We start from the raw sequence: 25,403 nt of genomic DNA, 5'->3' as shown, positions 1-25,403 counted from the left end.
GTGTGTGCGTGTACTGTGGACACATGCACGCACACCTCGGCACACGCACGTGCACACTCAGGCACACACGTGCATACCTAGGTACACACGCATGTGCACACTTAGGCACATGCACACGTGCATACTTGGCACACACATGTGCACGCTTAGGCACACACACACATCTCTAAGGAGGCCTGCAGCCCACAGACCCAGCCATCCTACCCCCAGCCAGACACGCGACCCCGATGGAGGCCACCCCACGCCCTCTGTATCCCCAGGTCCTTACATGGACGCCACTCCCTAAGAAGCCCAAGAGACCCAAAATGACCCGGTGGCACTTTGAGCATCTCTTTTTTGCCACCTGCTCACAGGAGCATTCTTTCTTGGGTCTCAACACGTCCAGCTCACCAGGGCTGTGAAGCACAGGGAAAATCCTTGAGTCTAGGTCATCGGGTATCATCATGGGAGGCGATGTCCCTTGGTCCCCGGACTCGCATGCTGCGCCTCTGGGGAGAAGCACCACGTGCTCCCACCCGGAAAGCCTGGTGCTCCCGCAGGCAGCACAGCAGGCGGGAGGGCCCACGGTCCTAAGGTTATCGGACGCTGCTTCGTTTTGTCGGCGCAGAAGCGGGTTGGCTGGTTTGGGGCTGTGCTGTGTGGCACAGGAGACCTTCAGGAGGCCTCCAGGCGGCGGGGCTGGCCTAGCGACGACAGACCATGGCATCTGTCAAGGGAGGAGGAGTGCTCCGGAGGAAGGGCCCCCGTGCGATCCGCTTTCCACCGAGCCGCTGGCCGGTGGCCTGAGGGCGCGGTGCAGATCTGGGGCCTCGGGGTGGATCCCTGTTGTTGGCAGTTGGCGCTCAGCAGGTCAGAGGGTGGGGCGGCCGTGGAGAGCAGGGGTGGGGGTCATCTAGGTCGCGAGGGGCCTCTCTGGTGCCCGGCGAGTGTGTTGGCAAGCCTTTTGGGCGAGCACTGGGCTGCCTGCAGGACCAGGGTGGGGCGTGTGGTTTTTAAGGATTCTCTCTGGTGTTGAAGGTGGGGACTTTGGAAGAGCATAGTCTGTTCAGGCTGTTACAGCAAAATGCCACGTGTTGGGGTGGCTTACAGGCAACAGAAGCTGACTTCTTGGAGCTCTGGAGGCCGGAGGTCTGAGATCGGGATGCTGGCACGGTCAGGTTCAGGGGTAGGTCCTCTTTCTGGTTGTGTCCTGGCAACTTCTTACTGTGCTCTCACGTGGCCCAAAGAGAGCAAGAGAGCTCTATGGGGTCTCTTAATAACTTCTTCTTTAGTGTTTTTATTTGAGAGAGAGAGAGACAGACAGCACGAGTGGGGGAGGGGCAGAGCGAGAGAGGGACACAGAATCATCGGAAGCAGGCTCCAGGCTCCAAGCTGTCAGCACAGAGCCCAACACGGGGCTCGAACCCACAAACCGCAAGATCATGAACTGAGCTGAAGTCAGACGCTGGACCAACTGAGTCACCCCGGCACCCCAATCAGTGGAGTCTCTTATAAAGGTACTAATCCCTGGGGCGCCTGGGTGGCTCAGTCGGTTGAGCGTCCGACTTCAGCTCAGGTCATGACCTCACCATCTGTGAGTTCAAGCCCCACGTTGGGCTCTGTGCTGACAGCTCCGAGCCTGGAGCCTGCTTCGGATTCTGTGTCTCCCTCTCTCTCTGACCCTCCCCCGTTCATGCTCTGTCTCTCTCTGTCTCAAAAATAAGCATTAACGGGGCGCCTGGGTGGCGCAGTCGGTTAAGCGTCCGACTTCAGCCAGGTCACGATCTCGCGGTCCGTGAGTTCGAGCCCCGCGTCAGGCTCTGGGCTGATGGCTCAGAGCCTGGAGCCTGTTCCGATTCTGTGTTTCCCTCTCTCTCTGCCCCTCCCCCGTTCATGCTCTGTCTCTCTCTGTCCCAAAAATAAATAAACGTTGAAAAAAATTAAAAAATAAATAAATAAATAAAGGTACTAATCCCTTTTATGAGGCAGCCACCCTCATGACCTCATCACCTCTCAGTGGCCCCACCTCCTAATCCATCACATTGGGGGTTAGGACCTCAACGTAAGAATTTGAGGGGGGCACAGGCTTTCAGCCAGTTGCAGCCATTCATGCAGAATATGAATCTTTCAGACTTGGGTTCCCTCTGGGCTCACTGGGTTCCACTGATGTAGCCGTTCCCAAATCTTTGTCACTAAATTTCCCACTTTGTTTCTTCCAAGTCCCTACCCAGGCAGCGAGGCCCCTCACCATTTCCCCAGGGTTCAGTGTAGACCCGACTCCAGGCGACCTGCCCCGTGCACACTGGACAAGGAAACACTCCAGGTCGTGCCCACAGGGAGGATTTTCCTTTTCCATCATCGTCCACTTCACGGGACCCGCATGGACAACCCCATGACAGCGTGTGCCGGGGGCTGGTCATGCGGCGTGCGGCTTTGGGGGTGGGCCGGGCTGGTAGAGGCCGGCCCAGACGTGAAACCGCAGCCTACGAAGGGTTTCAAGCGAAGAACAAAAATGGTCGGATCCGCACCGCAGGCAGATCTTTCCAGTGTTGAGGGAGACGGGGTTGTTCTGGTCCAGAACGGAGATGGCGAGGACCTGAGTGAGTGGACGTGGGAGGCAGGGGCTCTGGGATGAGGGCGGGCACATGGACGGATGGACAGAGCTGCCATTTTCTGAAACAAGGAAGAAGAGGGGCTGTGAGGATCAGAGAGGATTTTTGTGAATTGGAAGCAAGTATGATCGTGGTTTGGTGAATGAATGATTCCAGAACCCCTGTCTGGGGTGGGCACCACGGCTGCCCGGAGGAGGCGGGGTGGGGGAGTTGGGAGCAGCCCCTGCCCTGCCCCCCATGCCCCCTTCCCACACTCGCTGGGGTCCTCAGACCCCTGGGGACACAGCGATACGGGGAGGCTCCTGTGGGAGGCAGGGCGTTGGCGGGGCCGTGAGGCCGTGTGTCCCTGACTCCGCCCGAGGCTCCAGGCCTTCTGGAAGCCCAGGCAGAATCCCTCTCAGCTGCCTGGAACAACTTCTTCAATCTTTGGAGGAATCAGAGTTGCTAGGAAGGATAAACAGGAGAGAGTTTAACGGAAAGAATCGAAGGAAGGGGGGAACTCAAAAATCAGAACAAGTTGTGAAAGTTCACTTCTTTGTCCGCCAAGACCTGGGGGGACCTCAAGCCATGCCTGCCTCCACGTTCGTGGAGACACTCCACGGAGTGTCTGGTCTTCCCGGGTCACTTGGTCTCTTCTGGCAGCGGAGTCTCGGCTCTGTGACTGTGACCTGCCCTTGTCACAGAGGCTTATCAAAGAAGCCCTCGGATGTCTCCTTTGTTCAGAATGTTTCAAGCCAACTTTTCTCCTTCTCTGTGAAGGGAACGATTAACCACACACGGATAAATTACCATGAAGTGCGCCTGGAGGTCTCGACAAGTGGCAATTAGCTAGCAGAAAGGAACTTGGACCTGAGGGGACAGCTGTGGCCGAGTATTTCTGACTCCACAGAGCAACCACCCACAGTCCTGAGACAGGAATCTGTAATCAAACCCTATAACTAGGCTAGAAAAAGGAACAGCAGCGCGGCTATTTTCACTTGAGAACACTTTCTACGCACGTCTCTCTCTACCCCCCGGAAGGAAAATAGAAACCTTGGTCTCCACTGTTCCCGTTATAAGGACCACTTTACACCACGGTCCCAAAAGTCCTACAGGGACACTTTCTGCTCTTTAGACAGGCTTTCCAAAAATAATAGCAGCTGTGTAGTCCCAGAGGTAAGCTGGGACTCGGCTGTCCACCCGCCCAAGGGGACGTGATAGCGGCCTACTGAACGTTAGAAGGGATTTGCACATTCTGGTAAAAGGAGGAGCTTCGGAAAAGAGACAAAAAGGAAGGAAACCCAAATGTAAAAGTGAGCCACTTGCTAAAGTTTAGATTCTTTCTGGTATCTGACCTTAGATGTCACTGTTCTGAGTTTGGCTCTGAGTTTGGTGTCATTTATCCCAGACAGAAGGAAGCACTTCCTGCCACGAAGGCGGTGACCCAGGGTGGGGTTGCTTGTGCCCTGCGATTGATTCGTCTGAACCCTGACACACACACACACACACACACACACACACACACACACACACACACACACACAGAACGTTTGCTCTTGACCCATTTTAATTATTTCATCTGTAATTCATATTTGTATCCTTATGTTCACTTAAGTCTGTGTAGTTGTAAGAACATTGCTCTGTCTGCCACCTTTCTGATTTGAGGGCAGTTGTTTTAAAGTGGGAGATAGTAGTCATTCATTCTTTTGATGTTTTGGTGAGAATGCCTTTGGCTGCAAGTAACAGGGAACTAGTCACAAGGCTGAAACAAATAGAGTTCTTCTTTACACACAGAAGAGAAGTCCTAAGGCAGGCAGTTGCCAGCAGGATGCAGTGGCCCCACGATATTGGGTGTGAGAGCTCTGCATGTTTGTTTCTTTTATTGGCATTTTCCTCATGGTGCTAAGATGGCTTCTCAAGCTCTATCCATCACATCTGCATTCATTGTAAGAGGGAGAAGGTAGAAGGTAGTGCTACAGGACCTTCCCTGTGAGGTTCTTTGCAGACTTCTCCTTGGGTCCAACTGTCAGTCCCTGGGCCACCTTCCCACAGGGGGAAAAAAAAAAAGCAGAAGAAGTAGGTCACTATGGCCAGCTCAGAGTGGTTCTCATTCTCTCTCACCTTGGAAATTTTCTGCTCCAGTCAAATTTGAGATTTTGTTAAGCCAAGAGAAAACAAGAAATGGATTTTGAATGGAGCAAATAGTGTCTGTCACAGAGTCTTCACTGGCCAAGGCTGAAAAAACAAAAAAGCCACAAATAAGATAATAGTCTTTCATTTTCTAGCAGGATAATGATGAAAAAGATGATGATGTTAACTTTTAAAAAACGATTACTGTAAGTTTAAAAACTGCAGAAAATGATAAAGCACCTGGGTGGCTCAGTTGGTTGAGCGTCCGATTTCGGCTCAGGTCACGATCTTACGGCTCATGAGTTTGAGCCCCGCATCGGGCTCTGTGCTGACAGCTTGGAGCCTGGAGCCTGCTTTGGATTCTGTGTCTCCCTCTCTCTCTCTGCCCCTCTTCCACTTGTGCTCTGTCTCCCTCTCTCTCAAAAATAAATAAACACTAAAAATTTGTTTTAATTTTAAGTGGCTCCTGGGTGGCTCAGTTGGTTAAGCGTCCAACTTTGGCTCAGGTCATGATCTCACGGTTCGTGGGTTCGAGCCCCCCGTCAGGCTCTGTGCTGACAGCTCGGAACCTGGAGCCTGGTTTGGATTCTGTGTCTCCCTCTCTCTCTGCCCCTCCCCCACTCATGCTCTGTCTCTGTCTGTCTCTCTCTGTCAAAAATAAATAAAAAACATTAAAAAAATTTTTAAAAACTGCAGAAAATTATCCTAACAAGTAAAGACGTGAGAATTTGGCATACATTTTAGAAAGCTTTATGCTTGGAATATCCTTTGATCCACTGGTTTCATTAACTGGCTTTTATTCTAAGGAAATAATTATAACTGAGTACAGAGATTGAGCTTTAAGAATTTGACTTGAAATATCATTTATAACGGCAAAAGCAAAAAACCAAGACACCAGCCAAATGTCCAACAGTAAGAAATTAGGTGAAATACATTCCAGTATATCCTTCAGGGCAAGATACTGCATAGCAATTCACATGCGGTAATAGAAAAGCATATAATTGCATGGGAATATTAATGTCCTGTTAATTTCAAAAGTGGCTATAAAACGAGGTGTACCATATCATTCTGTTTCAAAGATAAATGTGTGTAATGGATGCATACATAGAGATAGGAAAATATTGGAAGTTTATGTGGTGGTGGGACCATAGGGTTTGAAGAATATTTTTTTCTAAACTGTACTTTCTACATTCAGAAGCTTGTGCTTTTTTTTTTTTTAAATGTTTATCTTAGGGAGAGATCGAGCGTGAGCGGGGGAGGGGGAGAGAGAGGGAGACCCAGAATCCGAAGGAGGCTCCAGCCTCTGAGCTGTCAGCGCAGAGCCCGACACGGGGCGCGAACTCATGAACCGTGAGATCATGAGTTGAGCCGAAGTTGGATGCTCAACCGACTGAGCCACCCAGGCGCCCTGCGTGTTCTTTTTTATAGTAAGGGGGAATGTTAGAAAACTTAAGCCTTGGAGATAAGATTTTTCACCGGTGGACAATCCCCTGGCTCCTTGGTTGCTTCTAAGTTTCCATTATTGTATTGAGGCCTTTTTTTTTTTTTTTTTCACGTTCTCAATTATTTTCACAGAATAGTTTCCCTGAAGTGATATCACTTAGGTCAAGGGGTATGAACGCTGTTTTCACTGATGATCTGGAAATGTCTTGCCTGCCCTGGGTATTGTAACTGTATTTACTGTTTGCTAATTTAGCAAGCAAAGAATAGTACCTCATTATTTTGATTTGCATTTCCAGTGGGACTGAACAATTGTTTTTATCAATTGCTTACTTACTGTGTTTTATATTTGCGCATTTTGCTGTTTATCTATTGGGGTTTTCACGTTTTCCTTTTCAGTGTGTACGAACTTCCTCTACTAAAGATAATGGGCCCTTCTCTGTGATACCAGCCTAGCAACGGATATTCCCCCCCAGGCATTTGTTTCCCTTCTGATTTAGTTTTTCTTCCCCTTTGCTGCTGCAAAGCTTTCACCTGTTTTTTTAGACAAATCTGTCTCTTCTGTGATTCTCTTTTATTTCTTCCAAGTTGAGAACATTACCTTCTTACCCCTCAAGCAGAAGTTTGGTGAACGTTCAATTCTGTTTGCATCCAGATTTTTAAAAAATATCCCGACCCCGTTACCTCACTGATCATGTATCATGCCACTTGTTTGTAGTAAAGGTTTAAATTCATTTCCCCTGTTTACTAACGTTGTGTCACTCCATCTCTGTGGGGTAACCTTCCCTATCAGTGTATCGATTCCTCGTTTGTCACAAGATGATGTTTATATAAGAGGTAGGGCCTGTTTCCCTCACGCGGCTACTGATAACACATCTTTTAAGATGATGATTTATTAAATTTTTTTTTAATTTAACGTTTATTTATTTTGAGAGAGAGAGAGAGAGAGAGACACAGAGTGTGAGCAGGGGAGAGGCAGACAGAGAGGGAGACACAGAATCTGAAGCAGGCTCCAGGCTCTGAGCTGTCAGTCAGCACAGAACCCGATATGGGGCTCAAACCCACGAGCCGCAAGATCATGACCTGAGCCGAAGTCAGACACCTAACCGACTGAGCCACCCAGGCACCGCCCCTACAATGATTATTTGTTCCAAATTGATCCTATAGGGCTTATCCTACTTGGTTGCATTTTAGGCTTACTTTGTGAAATTTCCTTTTTTATTCTTACCCATTTGAATGTCAAACAAAATCCTCCAAAAACTCAGAGTTTCTCTGAGGACAGAAACCAAATCTTAGGTATTTCAGTGTCCCCGGCACAGTCCCAAGTACATAGAGATCACCACTTCCTAGTTCTGAATGAATGAATTCACCCTGTTTTGGCACTCTTTTACTAACGTTCATGGTTTCAAGGCTCTCACTTTTATTTTACTTGAAGAAACTAGTCAGATTGAGGCCAGAGATGCCACAGTTCCCTGTTTGAACCCCTGTCACATGCCCAGCAAAGCCCTGTCCTTTTTCTCCAGTGATCCATGGAGGTAGTGTTATTGCCCACATTTTATAGATGAGGAAACCGAGGTTCAGAGAGGCTCATTTCCCTGCATTTGAAAGGCTGATGAGGGTCGGAACTGAGCAGCTCACCCAAGCTAGCAGTTAAGCAGGTAAGTCTTAGGACACTGTAGTGTCCAGTGCTGGTGTCAGATGGCCTGTGTTCAGTCTCAGGGTGACCTTGGCGGTTACGAAACCCATGTGTCCCCATGTGGATACTGAGCACCTAAGGGTCGCTGGGAGTGCACGGCCAGATGAGACATTCCAGCTGCTCTCCTCTTATCCCTGTGAAGCCAAGAATAGGTGTCCTTCTTTTTCTTTTTCTGAGATGTTCTAGGCTGTTATTATTTTTAAAAAATTTTTTTAATGTTTATTTACTTTTGAGAGAGAGAGACAGAGTACAAGTGGGGGAGGGGCAGAGAGAGAAGGAGACACAGAATCTCAAGCAGGTTCCAGGCTCTGAGCTGTCAGCACAGAGCCCAAGAAGGGGCTCGAACTCATGAACCTCGAGATCATGACCTGAGCTGAAGTTGGACGCTCAACCGACTGAGCCCCCCCCCCCCAGGCGCCCCTGGCTGTTGTTATTTATAACGGCACCCTCATCCCGCAGTCCCTTTGAGGTTGTGTGTTTTGGTGTATGTGTTCGTGCTCTCCCTTTTATAACTGAGAAGGAGAGCCGCCCATCAGTGTAGCGGAGGAGAGCTATAAGATCGGGACTGGCCAGGGGCTCCCCACTCCATGTCTGACATTCTGTGCCTCAAGCCTCGTCTTTGCCTTAAAGGTCCCCGTGGCCTGTTTTGAGTTGAAGCTTTTAGAAGTAATTTTTTAAAGGCTTTTTTTTTTAATGTTTATTTATTTTTGAGAGAGAGACAGTGCGTGGGCAGGGGAGGGGCAGAGAGAGAGGGAGACACAGAACCTGAAGCAGGCTCCAGGCCTCTGAGCTGTCAGCACAGAGCCCGACACGGGGCTCGAACTCACGAACCAGGAGATCCTGACCTGAGCCGAAGTCAGATGGTCAACCGACTGAGCCACTCAGGCGCCCCAGTAATTTTCTTTTAAAGAGGGAGTGTGTACAACCGTGTTTTACATCTTAAGGTAATGGAGCTTCTCTCTGCAAGTGGAAAACCTAATCAGTTAAGTATTCAGCAACTGCCTTGGGCAAGACTCTTGGCATTCTTGTTGGCACAGGAAGGTAACTGGGTGTGTGGAAGACAGATCTGCGTCCAAGTTCAGGTTTATCATAACTAGCCGTGTGACCCCGGGCTTTAACCAGCCTCCCTAAGGCTGCATTTTCTCATCGGAACCCTGTAGAGCTATCCCGTCGAACAGAATGGTGGGGAAGAACCAAAAGAGAGAACGTGTGTTAAGAAGCCATTCCACTCCTTCACATGCAGATGTGGTTGTGCTCAGGGCCCAGGGGAAGTGGGGGGTAAGTACGCCTACCCAAGGCAGCGACTGTGGGACCACTGAGGGGCCGCCATGATGGGTGTCAGGGGACAAAGAAAGAAGCCGCCACTGGAATGGAAGGTTTGCGCCTTAGGCTGAGAGTCTCCAAGAGCAGAGCTAAGGTCTTCACCAGTTAGGGATGTTAGAGACAGAGTGAATGGAGGCCCCGAACTCATCCAGAAGTGACTTGTTCTGCCAAAGCCTGGAAGAACTTTGTATACTGACTTGGTTGCCACTGACTTCTGTTACTCAGCTCTTGGCCTCCTGGGAGGCAGAGCGGTTTCTGGTAGCTGCACCAGATATCTGAGTATATCTGAGTATATGAGTGTATGAGTATATCTGAATATGAGTATATGAGTATACCCGAGTATATGAGTGTATCTGAGTATATGAGTATACATGCCTCAGCACCCAGCTTCCTGCAGGGCCCAGCTCACACATGGTGGCCGGGGTGGGGGGGGGGGGGGGGGAGGGGTACCTCTTCACCGAAGGGCTGAGTGCTGCTTGGACCATGTGTTTTTGACTGAATGAGCATGACGCTGGCTAATGACATTTCCAGTCTAGTTTAAAAACAGCTTCCCGTGAGACAAGGGGCAGAGACACGACAGAGACAAGAAAGGATCCGTGAGAAAGAGTGCCCATTTGGTTTGGTAGCCTGGCAGAACATCGGCCTGCTTGTAGGGAGAGAGGCGTCCCCCTCCTTACTGAGTGCAGCACGGGTGAGACCGGGCAGGGCTGTCTGTTGGGAACAGTTTTCTTCACATCACATTTGACTTTTAATGGATACTGGACAAAAGCACTTAAAATGATGCGTTTTGAAAGTAGAATCTTTGAGGGGTGCCTGGGTGGCTCGGTCCCTTAGGCGTCCGACTTCATTCGGCTCAGGTCATGATCTCCTGGTTCATGGGTTCGAGCCCCACGTTGGGCTCTGTGCTGACAGCTCAGAGCCTGGAGCCTGCTTTGGAGTCTGTGTCTCCCTCACTCTCTGCCCCTCCCCCACTCATGCCCACTCGCTCTCAAAAATAAATAACTGCTAAAAAAATTAAAAAATTGAATCTTTTAACGTCTTAATAGGATTGAAACGTCTTTATGGTGCCTACACAAAATCTCTTCTGGGATAACGCTCATATTCTGAGGGATGCCCCACCTAGTTGGGTAAGCGTAGGAGGCGGCCACATGGGGCAGGATGCCCCCAGACACTCACCGCAGTTCCTCGCAGAGTATCCGCTCATTGGTCTAGCAGAAGAGAGCTGTGCCTTTCTCAGGCTCCACTAGCACCGTGGACGTGATTTGTTTTTCAAGTGGCCAGAGGGTGTGTGAGTCTGGAACCCAGAGTTCATTCATTCACTGAACAAACTGATTTGTGCCTGCTCTCTGCAGGTGCTGGGTAGGTGCTAAGAGAAAGGCATGGACCCTACCATCAAGGAGTTCTGGCATGATGTTTTGACTTTAAGAGTCCCCTAAGAGGAAGCAGAGAGGGGAGGGCTTTGTCTCAGGCTGGACCTCACATGGCTTTTTTTTTTCTTTTTTTAATGTTTATTTTTGAGAGACAGAGCACGAGCGGGGGAGGGGCAGAGAGAGAGGGAGACACAGAATCCGAAGCAGGCTCCAGGCTCTGAGGTGTCAGCACAGAGCCCGACGCGGGGCTCAAACTCACAAACCGTAAGTTCATGCATGACCTGAGCCGAAGTCAGATGGATGCTTAACCAGCTGAGCCACCCAGGCGCCCCTGGACCTCACATGTTTTAAACAAGTAACGTGATTTTCCTCTGATTGCTCTGGGATGGTTAAATATGAAGCCCCGTGGCTGGGCTTTATTTATGGTCCTGTGGGAGCAACATCGGCCAGCACAGAAGGGCTGTCCTTTCCTGCTTCGGCCAGGGTGCTTTGTTCACAGTGTCTGTCATCTGGCAAGGTTTTCCCAAGCGGGCCACTGCTGCCTGCGTTGTAAACATGCTCCCAGAGTAGCCTGTGCTCCGAAATTAACGTGTTCTCAGCAAAAGCCTCCTCGCAGCCTTGCAACTTGCTAGCTCTTTGTGTTTTGCAGCAAGCACATTTAGCTCTCTCTTGCTTTGTAATGCCAGCTTTATCACAGAACGTTCTCTGCTTGAACAATGTATTTGCTAATTAAAATCAGTTGCCTTGTCAGTGACTATAAGCCAGTGATTGATTTGATTGCTCTGGCATTGTAAGAAATTTATTATGAAAATATTAAAACATTTTTTAAAAGTAGAGAGCATAGGATAAAAAACACCATATACACGTCACCAGACTTAACCCTTGTTTTGCCACATTTCTTCATCTATTTAAAAAAAAATTTTTTTTAATGTTTATTTTTGAGAGAGAGAGAGACAGAGACAGAGTGTGAACAGGGGAGGAGCAGAGAGAGGGAGACACAGAATGGGAAGCAGGCTCCAGGCTCCGAGCTGTTAGCACAGAGCCCAACGCGGGGCTTGAACCCACGGACTGCGAGATCGTGACCTGAGCTGAATTTGGACGCTTAACCGACTGAGCCAGCCAGGCGCCCCCTTCATCTATATTATTGTTGCTGAAGTACGTTGCAGACATCCAGACATTTTAGGATTTATCTCTAAAAAAATAATGACATTTTCCCTCCTAACCATGACATCACGGGCATTTCTAGTAAAATGAGTAATTCCTTGATGTCATTTAAATCCAGTCTCTGTTCCCATTTCTTCATCTGCCTCCCTGTAAGTCTTCCACGGATGGTCTCTTCAGGGCAGGATTCAATCATATGCTGCATGTTGACTGTTGCTGTTTTTTGCATTTTGCTGTTTTACGTCTTAAAGTTTTAAAGTCTAGACCAGTTCCTTCTCCCCAACTCACTGGATCTTCTTCTTCGTTTCCATCATATCGTACAAGTTCTTGGACCTTTCAGGTCTTTTGATAGAGGTGAAGTTTTTCATGGACTCCTTCTGTGGTACAGCTACGTTTTATTTTCTTGCATTTGTATTAGTTACTTTTAACTGGAGGTGTTTGTTTTTAATACTTCAGTATTAACGTTTATTTTTGAGAGAGCAGAGCGTGCGTGAGCCTGAGCAGGGGAGGGGCAGAGAGGAAGATGTAGAATGGGAAGCAGGCTCCAGGCTCTGAGCCATCAGCACAGAGCCCGACGCGGGGCTTGAACCCACAGACCGCGAGATCATGACCTGAGCCAAAGTCATATATAGCCCGACGCAGGGCTTGAACCCACAGACTGCGAGATCATGACCTGAGCCAAAGTCATATATGCTTAACCAACTGAGCCACCCAAGTATCCCAATACTTCAGTATTAAACTGGCTTCAGCAGCTTAGAAAATGATTCCGATCTGACCTAGGCCGGGAGTTTACTGGAAGAGGCATTCCTTGTATCATTTCTTTTTAGGCTTGAATAAAATTATTCTTCTGGATTTATACAGATTTTATTGACTTGAAATGAGTGCAAAGTCCCGAAGGTGGGTCCTGGAGACCAGCTGTGTGTAAGGTTGAGAACAACCTCAGTAACTCCTGTTCACGTTCAGTTTGCAGAGAAATTCCAGGAGGTGAAAGAAGCCGCCAGACTAGCCAGAGACAAGTCCCAGGAGAAAACGGAGACTTCGAGCAATCATTCCCAAGTAAGTGATTTGTCCACAAAATAAATCTGAGTGTGATCAGTAATTGAGCCTCTTTGTTCCTTGTCACTTGTGACGAGAAGTAGGGACTTCCAGCATTAGGGGCGTTGTGAAGGCTTTTTCCACTCTTAGCCTGCTCGCACTGAGGTGTGAGGACGTGTTTCTCTGAGAGTCTTGAGTTTTCCAGATGTGCTGATGTATTTTTGATGGAAAGCACTAGATGAGGTTAGAATTACCGCATGCCTCTGGCCCCTAAGAGGCATTCTTTGTCCTTGTGTTTAAATACCAGAGGCAAAGCACTGTGTTTCCCTTCAGTGCTGGGGGGCGAGTCTGCGTGAACGATGTGCAGTGACAATACCGGTGGGTACCTCGTGCCCACAAGAGAGAAAACTTGGCTGATGCCGGAGAACCCTTGTCTCTGCTTCTCTGTTTTAACAAAGTCAGATGGGAGATGGTATTCCAACGGCTCTGGTTTAGCAAAGGAGATACGGCTTTGCCAGAAATTGAGTTGTCTGTCTACTTAAAAGTGTGACGATTGGGGCGCCTCGGTGCCTCAGTCGGTTGAGCGTCTGACTTCGACTCAGGTCATGCTCTTGCGGTTCGTGGGTTCGAGCCCCATGTTGTGCTCTGGGCTGACAGCTCAGGGCCTGGAGCCTGTTTCGGATTCTGTGTCTCCCTCTCTCTCTGCCCCTCTCCCCCCAATAAATAAAAACATTTAAAAAATGTCTAGTTTCTGAGGTCTAGTTTGGTGTATATAATGGTGGGTGGAAGCCTTGATCTCGTGGTAAGGTTATGTGCACAGAGACAGGGAGAGGAGACGTCAGGGGCAGGATTCGGGGTTCGGAACAAGCACGATGCAACAGCCAACACAGCCGGGAGTCTGCCTGGCTGGGAGCAAGGTGCCCTGTGAGAGGAATTGGAGCTGCACTTGGTGATCCTGCAAAAGACCTGGAATTTTTGACTAGCAGTTTATTATTTGTTGTCTACTTATTGTTGGGTTGTTGTGGTAGACGTTGGAGGTGTTCCCTGACTGTTTCTCTGGAATTGATGTGAGGGTTGTACTCACATGGGGAGGAAGTCAGGGAGCCACAGACGGTCGGTGGATTGGCGAGGGCACAGCTGCAGGGGTGAGGAGGAAGGGAGGGATGTTGAGGACAGCCTGTAGGAAGAGAACCAGGGGACTGGGCATCTTGAGCTGTCAAGACTGACATTCTAGACTTGACCGTCAGCCTCGAAGAAGTAATAGCTGAAGGCTTGGCCTTTCCAAGAAGCCGTGGGGAGAGGAGGGCAAAGCTAGAGCCTTGTTAAGTTTGCCCAGCTATGGGAAGGGGCCCAGCGAGGAAGACAGAGGAGAAACCTCCCCGTTACTGACCCGAGGCAGGCGCGTGCTAAGTGAGTCAGTGCTGCAGAGCGGAGGGCCCCGGGTTTGGCCACCACAGTGACTGACCCTCAGGACCGGGATTTCCCAGCGCCGGTCCCGGCTCATCGTATGAAAGATGCCCCGTGTGAATTTATGGAAATGAATGCGTATTAGACTTCAGGTGGGCAAGAACTTTCCTGACTCTTTCTGAATAATCTTTAATGTAATCCGAGTGATCCTGTTAATTTCATATACTGATAACCATAAGTAACCACTGAGCACCTATGAAATTGGACCCCTGAAATGAAATTGGACCCCCAAAATGGTCCACAGTCTAGAGTTTCTAATATACAATCTTTTTCTGGACACCACATGTTATAGCTATACCTTTAAACTTTAATATCAGAATTTCTTTATATAAGTGTTTTATTTTAATCTTTGTTCCCCCCCCCCCCACAAAAGGTATTTTAAACCTTAAATCATGTATACCCATCAGATGCTATATTATGTGTATGTATTAATTACCTATCAGGGTTTTGTTTTTGTTTTTTTTTTTTTTGTCTCTAAGGTTTAGTTTTTATTTATCCTTCTTGATGTGTCCCCAGATGTAGAGACCACTGTACATTTTTCTTTTCATTTTTATTAGAAGTCATACAATTGCTTGCTTTCCTGACTCTCCTGGGGAATGAACACTTTGGCCCAGTGTTCCAAATATTTGAAGATTTTAAACATTTAATAGGGGTTTCATCCTGACCGTGAAAGCAGTATGTATTTATTATAGAAATCAAAACACTGCCATTCTCTAGAGTCCGCACCACACAAAGATATGTGTTAAATATCTAGTATATGTTTATATTGTTCTTTTTAACCTTTTTTACTTTATGTTTCGTGATCATTCCCCTGTGTTTTCAAATATCCCTTTTCAAAACTATCTTAATGGCTAGACAACATTCTAGTATTGGTCTGTATCACACCTTACTCCATTAACCTCTACTTTGGGGCATCTATGTGGTTTCTGATTTTTCGTGAATACGAATGACACTGTGATGAACGTCCTCGCACATCTTTGTGCGTTCGATCATTTCTGCAAGATAAATTCTTGGACTGGAAGTACTGGGTTAAAAGGCAGGGACATTTTAAAAGGTTTTGATAAATCCTGCAGACTTAGCCCACGGAAATGGATGCTTCTCACTACCCCCAGCAGTGACCGAGAGGAAGTTTTCCTCCCACACTCTCACCAGCAAAGCTTTGTTGACTTGACAGAAGAAAAATATATTCTCTTGGCCTTTTCTCATTTTGTATTTCTTTACCAGTGAGATTAAATATTTTTTGTTTATTGATTCTATGCATTGCTTCTTCTGTAAATGTTAATTATGTATTTTTTCCTTTTTTTTTTTTTAAGTTTATTTATTTATTTTGAGAGAGAGAGAGAGCATGAGCAGGGGAGGGGCAGAGGGGAAGGGGGAGAGAGTCCCAAGCAGGTATGATCTGCTGAGAGCGACGAGCCCGATGCGGGGCTCTAACTCACAAACTGTGAGATCATGACGTGAGCCGAAATCCAGAGTTGGACGCTCGACTGAGCCATCCAGGTGCCCCTTTTTTTCCTTTTTTAAAAAACATTAAAGTGTTAATCTTTTAGCGTAGATTTCTAGGAATTTAATTTTTTTAACGTGGACGTTTTTGAACCTGTTCACAGCTTGGCAGAATTGTAAAACGAACCTCCGTGGGACGCATAGGTCAGCTTTAACGATTAAGAATTTATGACCTGTTGTTTCATCCATCCCCCCACCCTGGACCCTCCTCTCCCCCTAAATTTTAAAGCAAATCCCAGAGATCATTTCATCTGTCAATATGTCAGCGCGTGGCTCTAGAAGACAAGGCCTCTGAGAGTTTTCCAGCACAAGAAAAGTATTAACATCTTGTTTTTCATATATGCAAATGTTCAGCAGCAGATATGTTCCCACATTTCTTGTGTGCATTTTAATTTTGTTTATGGCACTCTTTTTTTTTTTTTTTAAGAGAGAGAGCAGAAATTTAAAGTCAGATGTACACATCATTCCCTTTCGGGTCCCTGCCTTTGCCTTTACGCTTATTGGAGGCTAAATAAGGTCTTATCCTCGACCAGATGAGATGTCACCCACGGTTGGTATGACTTGTTACACAAAGCAGCTCAGAATATTCATATTCATAATAATGCTGACAGCAGTGGAGGCCACAGCCACATCTGAGTCCTGCATGTTTAAGGAGTGTTGGTCTCTGTGGCCCCAGGGGGTTTTAAGTTCCAGCTTCTAACACTTTCTCCTCATTCCCTCTTTCTTGTTCCTTGTTGTGAATCCCTCCCCCTGTTTTCGTCTGTGGCTTCTGTGTTCAATAAGGGAGCCCCGGTGTCCAAGCTTGTTAGGTTTATGTATAAAGTTGAGTAAGTGATCCTGAGTCAGGGCCCCGGGTGGACTCTTTCTCTGTAAAGTGCACAGACTTTCTGAGCTTCGAGGAGACTCCTCTGGGCCTTTTCCTTTGTTCTTTTTTTTTTTTTTTTTTAATGTTTATTTATTTCAAGAGAGAAAGAGTGCAAGTGGGGGAGGGGTAGACAGAAAGAGGGAGAGAGAGAGGGAGAGAATCTCCAGTAGGCTCTGCACTGTCAGCACAGAGTCCGACACAGGGCTTGAACTCCCAAAGCCACAAGATCATGACCTGAGCCGAAATCAAGAGTCGGATGCTCAGCTCGACCCACTGAGCCGCTCAGGCGCCCCTTCCTTTGTTCTTTGATATCTTTCCACGTGCTAGTCTTTGCCGCATCCCGGTCCCATGACTTGCTTCTCCCCCGCTCACTAACACGCTTTCTCGTTATGCCCGATTTGCTGCTACTGTGAACAGTAATGTGTGAAGGGAATTCACTTTGGCCAGGAATCTGGGTGTGAAAGCCCGTCTTCTACTCAGGCATCCAGCGTCAACGGGACGGACGATGAAAAGGCCTCTCATGTGGGTCCTGCTGACACGCACCTGAAGTCTGAGAACGACAAGCTGAAGATTGCTTTGACGCAGAGGTAAGGGTGTTTGAAATCCAGACGCTATTTTCTCCCGGCTCAGTGCCTCCCTGCAGCCTTCCCTGCTGCGCAGGGTTTCCTGAGGAGACGGGGTCCTGCTCAGAGTGTCTGGTCTTGTCTCCGGGCCAAAGGAAGGCCAGCTGGCTCTGTGGCTATTCTCCGTCTGGCTGACCAGACTGGTGTCAGTTCATGTGTGTGAGTGTGCAAGTGTGTGTGTGTGTGTGTGTGTGTGTGTGTGTGTGTGTCTGCTTACGGTGAGAGCACAGAGAACGTGAAAGAGGTTTGTGTGAGTGTGGCAGAGATGTGTGCCTGTGCTTGTATGTGTTTTTTTTCGTGTTTTTTTTTTTTTTTTTTACATTTTTTTAATGTTTACTTAGTTTTAAGAGAAAGAGACAGGGCGTGAGTGGGGGAGACAGAGAGGGAGACACAGAATCCAAAGTAGGCTCCAGGCTCCGAGCTGTCAGCACAGAGCCCGACTCGGGGCTTGAACCCACAAAGCATGAGATAATGACCTGAGCAAAAGTCGGACGCTCAACCAACTGAGCCACCCAGGCTCCCCTCTTTAATTTTTTTTTAATGTTTGTTTATTTTTGGGAGAGACAGAGTGAGTGGGGGAGGACAGAGGGAGAGGGAGACAGAGAATTTGAAGCAGGCTCCAGGCTCTGAGCTGTCAGCACAGAGCCCAGCGCGGGACTAGAACTCACAAACCTTGAGATCGTGACCTTAGCTGAAGTCTGACGCTCAACCGACTGAGCCACCCAGATGCCCCCGTTTTGTTTTCTAAGGACCCAAGTTTATCATTTACTTGTATATAAGATTGCATCTTGAACGCTCAAGAAAAACCTGTGAAAATCTAACAAACTATGAAAAACTATGAAAAATAATGTAACATCTCACAAAAATCAATAGCTTCTCTATATGCAAACATCACATAGAAAATATGTATTTGAAGAAGAGATTTCCTTTAACAATAGGAGCTAGAACCATAAATTACACGAGCCAGAATCATAAAATACAAAAACCTCAGAAAATACAGTATCTCTGTAAAGAAAGCTTTAAAATGATTTTGAGGACTATAAATGAATAATTAAAAAATATATTTTCTGTTGGAAAGTAGTAGGAAGCCTTGATATTTTAAAAAGAATCAATTTCCAGGGTGCCTGGGTGGCTCAGTCGGTTGAGCATCCGACTTCAGCTCAGGTCATGATCTCACAGCTCGTGAGTTCGAGCCTCGCGTCAGGCGCTGTGCCGACAGCTCAGAGCCTGGAGCCTGCTTCTGCTTCTGTGTCTCCCTCTTTCTCTGCCCCTAACTGACTTGCATTCTGTCTCTGTCTCTCTCAAAAATAATAGATAGATAGATAGATAGATAGATAGATAGATAGATAGATAGATAGAAAGAAAGAATCAATTTCCCCTAAACTGATGTATAAATTATTTAACACAATCCCCATAATAATATCAACATGACTTTAATTTGTAATGACTACACAGGCTATGTGTATGTTTTTGTATCTTGAGATGGCCCTTTTCCGGAAGGCTGGGCTGATCTGACCCTGTGAGCATATTCAGAGCTGCTATCCTTGGGAATCATCCCGTTCCCCCAGCGGGGGGTTTGGCCAGCTTCCCCCAACCTTCCTGTGGCTGAGAAGGTGCTCTCCTCAGACTTGCCCCCATTAAAAAGCTGGGTCATATGAACTCCATTTTACAGATGAGGAAACTTAGTCCCAGGTGGTAAAAAGTGAGTCCTTGCCTGAGGTCCCACGGCTAGTAAATTTTTCCATCATACCACCTGCTTTTCACTCTTTCGTGGTTTTAACACAGCACTGCCTGGATGAAAACGTTTCACCCCTAAAAATAAATGTTTTTAAATCCCCACTTAATGAACAAGTGAATTATAGGAAGAGAGCATGAAACCATTTCTCTAAATCAGCTTACATTCTCGATCATTACCTCTGAAATTAATCAGATTATATTTTACCTTTTTTTTTTTTTTTTTTTTGCTATGGTGTTTGAAAGCTTATCTTTTCCAGTGAAGTTCCTAGATCCTTGAGACTAGGATGAAAGGTGACACAGATTATTGAGATACAGTCCTATTTACTTACTGAAAAAAAAAAAAAAAATCTCCCCCCCCCCTCCCCCCGTCAAAAAGCATTTAGAGACAGAAGTCTGGTTGTTCAGCCAGGCAGGATTGATAAGAATCCCAGGCTTGCCCTGTGTGTCCTGTGCGGCTCAGCCCTCGGGGCACCCACGACACCCCACGCTGGACTCCAAAACCAGGAGACAGAGGAACATGAAAGCCAACAGTACCTGAGGGGAACCTGATTCCAGTTTGCTTCTGGTTTTTTGTTTTTTTTTTTTTTAAATGTTTATTTTTGAGAGGGAGAGACAGAGCTCAAGTGGGGGAGCAGCAAAGAGAGAGGGAGACAGAATCCAGAGCAGGCTCCAGGCTCCAAGCTGTCAGCACAGAGCCCGATGTGGGGCCCGAACTCGTTGAACCACGACATCATGACCCGAGCCACAGTCAGATGCTCAACTAACTGAGCCACGCAGGCACCACCCTCCCGCCAAGTTTGTTTTTTGAAGCTCCTTCAGGGAGCACAGAGGATGAAGGGCAAACACGAGGTTGTTTTGGTCACATGGAGGTGTCCCGCAGACCTGTGGTCGTCCTCTGCCCCTGACGTCAGGTCAGTCTGGGCCCCCTCTCTCCCACGGTCACTGTGTCCTCTGCCCTCTGGTCTCTGGCTCTGGAGTCCTCTTGGGGCTTGGAGGGGACACAGGGGCCTACTATGGCCCGGAGCCAGTGTCTGTCATACCTGGTGTCCTCAGGTGTCCGGGATTACTGGAAAGGGCCTGGCTGTCATGACACTCCTTCAGGAAGGGACGGGACAGGACACGACGCAGGGCTCTGGGGCCAGGGCTCAGGAGGGAGCGAGGGGGTCTTCCCCGCACTGCCGGGGTGGCAGGTGGGGTGGAGCGGGGCGGAGGGCACACGGCCACCCGGTCACCTCCCGCGCCCCCGCAGCGCCGCCAACGTGAAGAAGTGGGAGGTGGAGCTGCAGACCCTGCGGGAGAGTAACGCCCGGCTGACGGCAGCGCTTCAGGAGTCGGCCGCCAGCGTGGAGCAGTGGAAGCGCCAGTTCTCTCTGTGCCGCGAGGAGAACGATCGGCTCCGGAACAAGGTGGGCGTCGGGACAGCGGCCGTGGTCGGGGGCTGCTTTGTTAAGGTCAGGACCTGGCGGGGGAGGGGTGGGGGGGATCGCACGGAGGCTGGTGTTCACTTGGCTGTCGCTCCCCCGTTGGCCCCCTGCCCGCCCGGCCTGGATGGACCCGCAGAGCCGCCCCCCTGTCTCCCCACCTTCCTTTGGTAAGGATGGCGCGGAGCCCTGCCTCGTGTTGTCTTTTTCATTTCGGCGCCGTAAGTGCTGCCGGCCAGGGCACCAGGCCAAGTGCTGACTCCGCGTTCCCTCCCGAGGCCCGGCCGAGTGGCCTGCCAGAGGGATCGGTGGCCCTTTGCTGCTCTTTCCAAGCAGGGAGTCGGTTTCTGTTTGCGTCTGAGTCTCAGACCCAAACCCGGGAGGAGTCCGCTCCCCTCAACGAGAAGCATTGGGAACCTCCAGGGTGCAAGGTAGATGTCAGTGGGGTCCCCAGCAGCTCCTGTGGCTGGGGGTTCAGACCCCAAGAGCTGGTGTGCCGGCCACCTCTGAAAGTGCCCTCGTGGTGACCGCCCAGTGCCCTTTGCCTCGAGGCCTGCCGCTTGTTTGCGGGACCCCGTCGGTGTGGGGTTCTGTGTTACCAGCGGGTTGCGTTCCTACTGCGCACGTGCGCTCTGGCTGCTGGGAAGCACTCAGCATCAGACACACAGCAGTGCCAAGCTGGTGAGGCCTTTGCGTCCCTTCTGAGGGGGTCAGGGCTGGGAAGGGGAGAAGAATGAACTCTGGGGACTCGCCACTTCAGTCTGCACGTCTCCTGTCTCCAGGAGGAGGCTCGCGGGCCAGGCCCTTCCTGCCGTGCACCGGTAAGGAAAGGTCACCCTGATTTAAAATGTTGGAAATGTCCCTGTCTCCCATTTGGTGGCCATTGTCCCACAGGGCTGATTGGTTCTCTTCCCTGCTGGCTTAAACCTTTGAGATGAAACAGAATGATTCAGGACCTGATTAAACGATGTACCGATCATTATGGGGAGAAGTAGATAGATTCATGGGACATCCGGCCCCTATACTTGTGAGGAATCCTTTAAAGCAAACCTGAAGTTCCTATCCCGTGGCTGAGAGAGAGAACCGGAAGCCCGGCTCATCCTGAAGCCAGGTTTGGTGACGGGACTGGGCTCTGCCGGGGGTGAAGGAGGGCAGCCGCCCGGAGTTGGTTCGTAGACGTGAGGAAAGATGCGAAAGGGGGTTAGTTTGTGGTTCTGTTTGGAAAGACAGCATAAACAGCCGTGGTGACCTTCTGTTTCACCACCGAAGTAACGTGGCATCCCTGCTTTGTTAAAGATTGACGAGCTGGAGGAGCAGTGCAGCGAGATAAACAGAGAGAAGGAGAGGAACACGCAGCTGAAGCAGAGGATCGAGGAGCTGGAGTCCGAAGTGCGGGAGAAGGAGACGGTGAGTGGGCCGGAGGGGCCGTCCATGCCTGGGACACGGCAGGTGTCTGGGGAGCACGTGACTTGCCTGGCAGCTGCCTGGGCATCCGAGGGGGACCGCCCAGAGCTGCATCGAGGCACAAACGCTCAGAGCACGGGGCCGACCCTGCCCTGCGCAGCCCCCACACCAGCTGTGTCGCCAGGCCAGGCTGGACGCTTATGAAACACTCGGAAACTGTGACAGGTGATCTGCGATCAGGCAGTTGTTTTCGCCCCGGGGCGGGGGTGGGGGGGTTGGCAGGACAGCTGAGGTACCAAACCTCCCAGCCTCAGTTTCCCCATCTGCAAGTTGGGGATCGTAAGAGCACCTGTCTTTTCTGTGGCGGTGTGCAGACTTCACGCGATAACAACACCTAACACACCCGGCTGCGCGTTACGTGTTAACTTCATCCCCGTTGTCGTTACGCAGACGGTACGGACTCAGCATAGCTGCCTCCGTCGGCTGCACACGGGTCGTGGACGTTCACGAGGGCTTTTTTTTTTTTTTTTTAATCTGACTTGCTTTCACGATTTTTTTTCAAACCTCTGTCCCCCGTAGGAGTTGAATGACCTCCGCAAACAAAGTGAAATCATACCTCAGCTCATGTCAGAGTGCGAATACGTCTCTGAGAAGTTAGAGGTAAGGAAGGGCGCATCTGCCTTGGCTCCGACTGGAAGGCGTTCGTGGGGGCTGCCCGTTTCTCCAGGCTCCCCCTTTTCACACCTCCCGCGGTAAAGAACAGTGACTTTCTAGTCCTGAAAAGCCATTGGTAACCGCCTGCCAGATGCCATCTGTGACCCCTCCCCAGGGTGCAGACTCAGCAGTGTTTGCCTTCTGGTTTTTCCACTTCTGCGAAGGTGTCTTGTGAATAATCATCGTGCAGTGACTGATTCCCGCCCACAGAAGTCTCTGCAGAGTCTTTGGGCGGTGAGGAGCCCGGCAGAAGGGAGGGCGGAGAGTGTAAGACCCCGGTGCTAGCCCACCTTGCCCGTGACCTTGGACTTAACCCTGGGTACCCATCCCCCCCCCCCCCCCCACCGCACTGGCCTCAGGTTCCCGATCCACAGAGAGGGGTTTCCACATCCCCTTTCACCTCCAAGGGTCCCCCCACTTCAGGAACGACCCCCATATTAGTCGGTGGTTCCTGTACACGTGAGCAGAACACTCCTGATCACGTCCATAAGATGAAGCTCTTACTGGATGTGAAGAGCACAGGCTTATACCTTGTTTAAGGACTCGCAGCCACCAGACCCTTAGGAGCTCGACTGCCCCCTTGGTCACACCACCTGATGCCGGTGCCCAGACCGCTGTGCCTGAGTCTGGCACGGCTCCAACCTTCCTCGTGGACGCCAGAGGCTGGCCCGGGAGCCTCTCCGTAGAGCCGGGGAAACAAGTCACTGTCCCGTTGGACCTGCTTCTCTGTCTCAGAATGGAACTAGCATGTGGTCTCTACTGACCGTTCTGGGACTGGGGCGGAAAACCCCGCGTGCTAGGCCTGCGGGCTTCCTCTCCTGGGCACTCTGTGAGAAGGCCCTCTTGCCTCAGGCTCCCCCAGGCAGAACCCAAGCTCTGCGTCCTGTGTGGAGCCGCCCTTTATCAGCTCAGGTGTTGGTCACGCACTCTGCCAGGGAACCATCAGGAAAGGGGGTGCACCGGAGAGCCCCGAGTTCTGTGCTGACGTCAGCAGGCACAGGCATGGGTGCTGGGGGACTTAGCTAGGGATGCGGGCCCCCCAGAGGGAGGGGGTCTCGGTGACCGGTCCCCCGGTGTGTCTTCCTTCAGGCGGCAGAGAGAGACAATCAGAACCTGGAGGGCAAGGTGCGGTCCCTCAAGACGGACATTGAGGAGAGTAAGTACCGCCAGCGCCACCTGAAGGTGGAGCTCAAGAGCTTCCTGGAGGTGCTGGACGCGAAGATCGACGGCCTGCACGACTTCCGCCGCGGCCTCTCCAAGCTGGGGGCCGACAGCTAGGGGCCGTGGGCCGAGGGCTGGGGCGTCCTCTCGTGTGCGTCGCTCTGTTAGTGCAGGTGTGGTTTGTTGTGCCTCCACACCCGTGGTGCCGTCCACTCTCCCCTCCGGAACACACGCCTCCTCTCGCCTCCCTGACCTCGCGAGGCTGCGGACATCTGGAAGGTTCTGACTCAGGAATCCCGCGCTAGGTCTCCCTTAAACGTTTACGTAGTCAGGGCAGGGATGTTTGTATCTTTCTTAAGGGCTGTTGCGACCATACCAACTGAGCAAAGGATTTTCTATTACAAATAGGAACACGCTTTCCACCTCCTTTTTTTGGAAGAACGTTCAGAGCGTTTGAACGTCCACCAGGCACCCGTGCGCGGGGCATGGGGGTAATGCCTTCCCTCTCGGTAAGAATCAAGATGCTTTAAAGCAGCCGCTTAGTAGAGACTTGTCCGGAGAGAGCAAACAAGTCTGGGGTGGGCTCACAGGCACTGCCTGCACCCACTCTGCCCCCCTTCCACCCACCCCCAGTTCGTAGGGTTGCGACAGTGTTCCTTTCCTGGGTTTTAACTTCTGAGCAGATGACTGTGCTGTGGGGACAGCGTGCAGTGAGGGCGCCTAGCACAGTGCCTGGCACAAAGGTGCTTAATAAATATTTGTTTAACTAAACAGATAAACAGAACTTAGTGTTTTAATCGACACCCCCCCTCCCCCTTCCCAGCCTCCTGCCAGCAGGGTCCATTGGATCCTGTTGAACAATCCTTCCTTTTGCTGATCTGGGCGAGTATCAGATAGGAATTTGACTCACTGTGTGTGGTCAAGCTTCTGGATGGGCTCGGGTGGCCCTGGGGCAGGGCAGGTGGCCACGGAAGCAGCAGGAGCTGGTCTGAGGCCCCCCAGTGGCCCATTCATGGTGCTTGCTCTGTCCCTGGGCCCTTTTGAACTGGGACCACCCTTCTTCTCCAGGCGTGGGATGTAGGCCAGGACCCTGTGTGGGGAAAGAGCTCGCCCAAGCCCACGAGGGAGAGTCTGCTCAGCCTGGCTGAGCCGTGACCTTAGCAACAGGGGAGCCCTGCCTGCCTCCCTTCCTGCTAAGGGAGGGACCAGAGACATTCGGCTCTTCTCTCTTACAGAGTTTCTCGGCGGGGCCAGGGACATCTGGGTGCCCTGCACGTGCCTTGGCTACAGGCATTTTGAAATGCCTTTCGGGATGTTGGAGGCCTTACTGCCTCCTTGCCTCCCTCTGCCTGCTTTGAGAACCACCAAGAGAGCATCCCCTTCTAGAAAAAGTTTCTAGAACTACCCCCTGGTGAATCTGGATAAACAACAAAACAGCCCGAGGAGGCAGTGGGACACACACATGCACGCACACGCCCACACGCGCGCACCCTATGGTGAGTCCTGCCACCGAGACTGTCTCTGAGCAGAGAGGTCTTATTTGGGAGGAGGGAAGGCCGGTCGTCTGGAGCACCGAGGCACCTCGGGGCAGTGGGGGATGGGGGCCTGCAGGCCGAGTGGGGCAGCTTTGCCTGAGCATGCCGGGCTCGTGGCGCACGGGCAGTGGCAAGTGTGGGCAGCCCTCTCGGTGACAGGAGACAGGGTGCTGCCGTCCTGCCCTCCCCAGAGCTCCGGATGGCACAGGACAGTGGGTAGCAGCTCCCTACTGGTCAGGAGACCAGAA

General features: G+C 50.3%; 1 protein-coding gene across 4 annotated transcripts in view; it reads left to right on the top strand.

Annotated features, from left to right (window-relative positions):
- HOMER2 (homer scaffold protein 2) overlaps positions 1–24,386 on the top strand; it is a 96,864-nt gene extending 72,478 nt beyond the window's left edge. For 3 of the 4 annotated variants that reach the window (XM_086711694.1, XM_086711695.1, XM_086711696.1), the window contains exons 4-9: positions 12,654–12,746; positions 17,008–17,147; positions 20,170–20,326; positions 21,638–21,748; positions 22,325–22,405; positions 23,549–24,386. In XM_086711694.1, coding sequence (XP_086567820.1) covers positions 12,654–12,746; positions 17,008–17,147; positions 20,170–20,326; positions 21,638–21,748; positions 22,325–22,405; positions 23,549–23,737 — 771 coding nt within the window. In that variant the 3' untranslated portion in view covers positions 23,738–24,386. The remainder of the gene's footprint in view (positions 1–12,653; positions 12,747–17,007; positions 17,148–20,169; positions 20,327–21,637; positions 21,749–22,324; positions 22,406–23,548) is intronic. The other variant, XM_086711693.1, reaches the window with a different exon arrangement.
- The last annotated feature ends 1,017 nt before the right edge of the window (positions 24,387–25,403 follow it).

The sequence above is a fragment of the Puma concolor genome, chromosome B3 (assembly GCF_028749965.1).
Source record: "Puma concolor isolate L17-30 chromosome B3, mPumCon1.1.hap2, whole genome shotgun sequence".
Classification (NCBI taxonomy): Eukaryota; Metazoa; Chordata; class Mammalia; order Carnivora; family Felidae; genus Puma; species Puma concolor.
The sequence above is the reverse complement of the archived record's forward strand: the minus strand, read 5'-3'. Positions and strand labels throughout refer to the sequence as shown.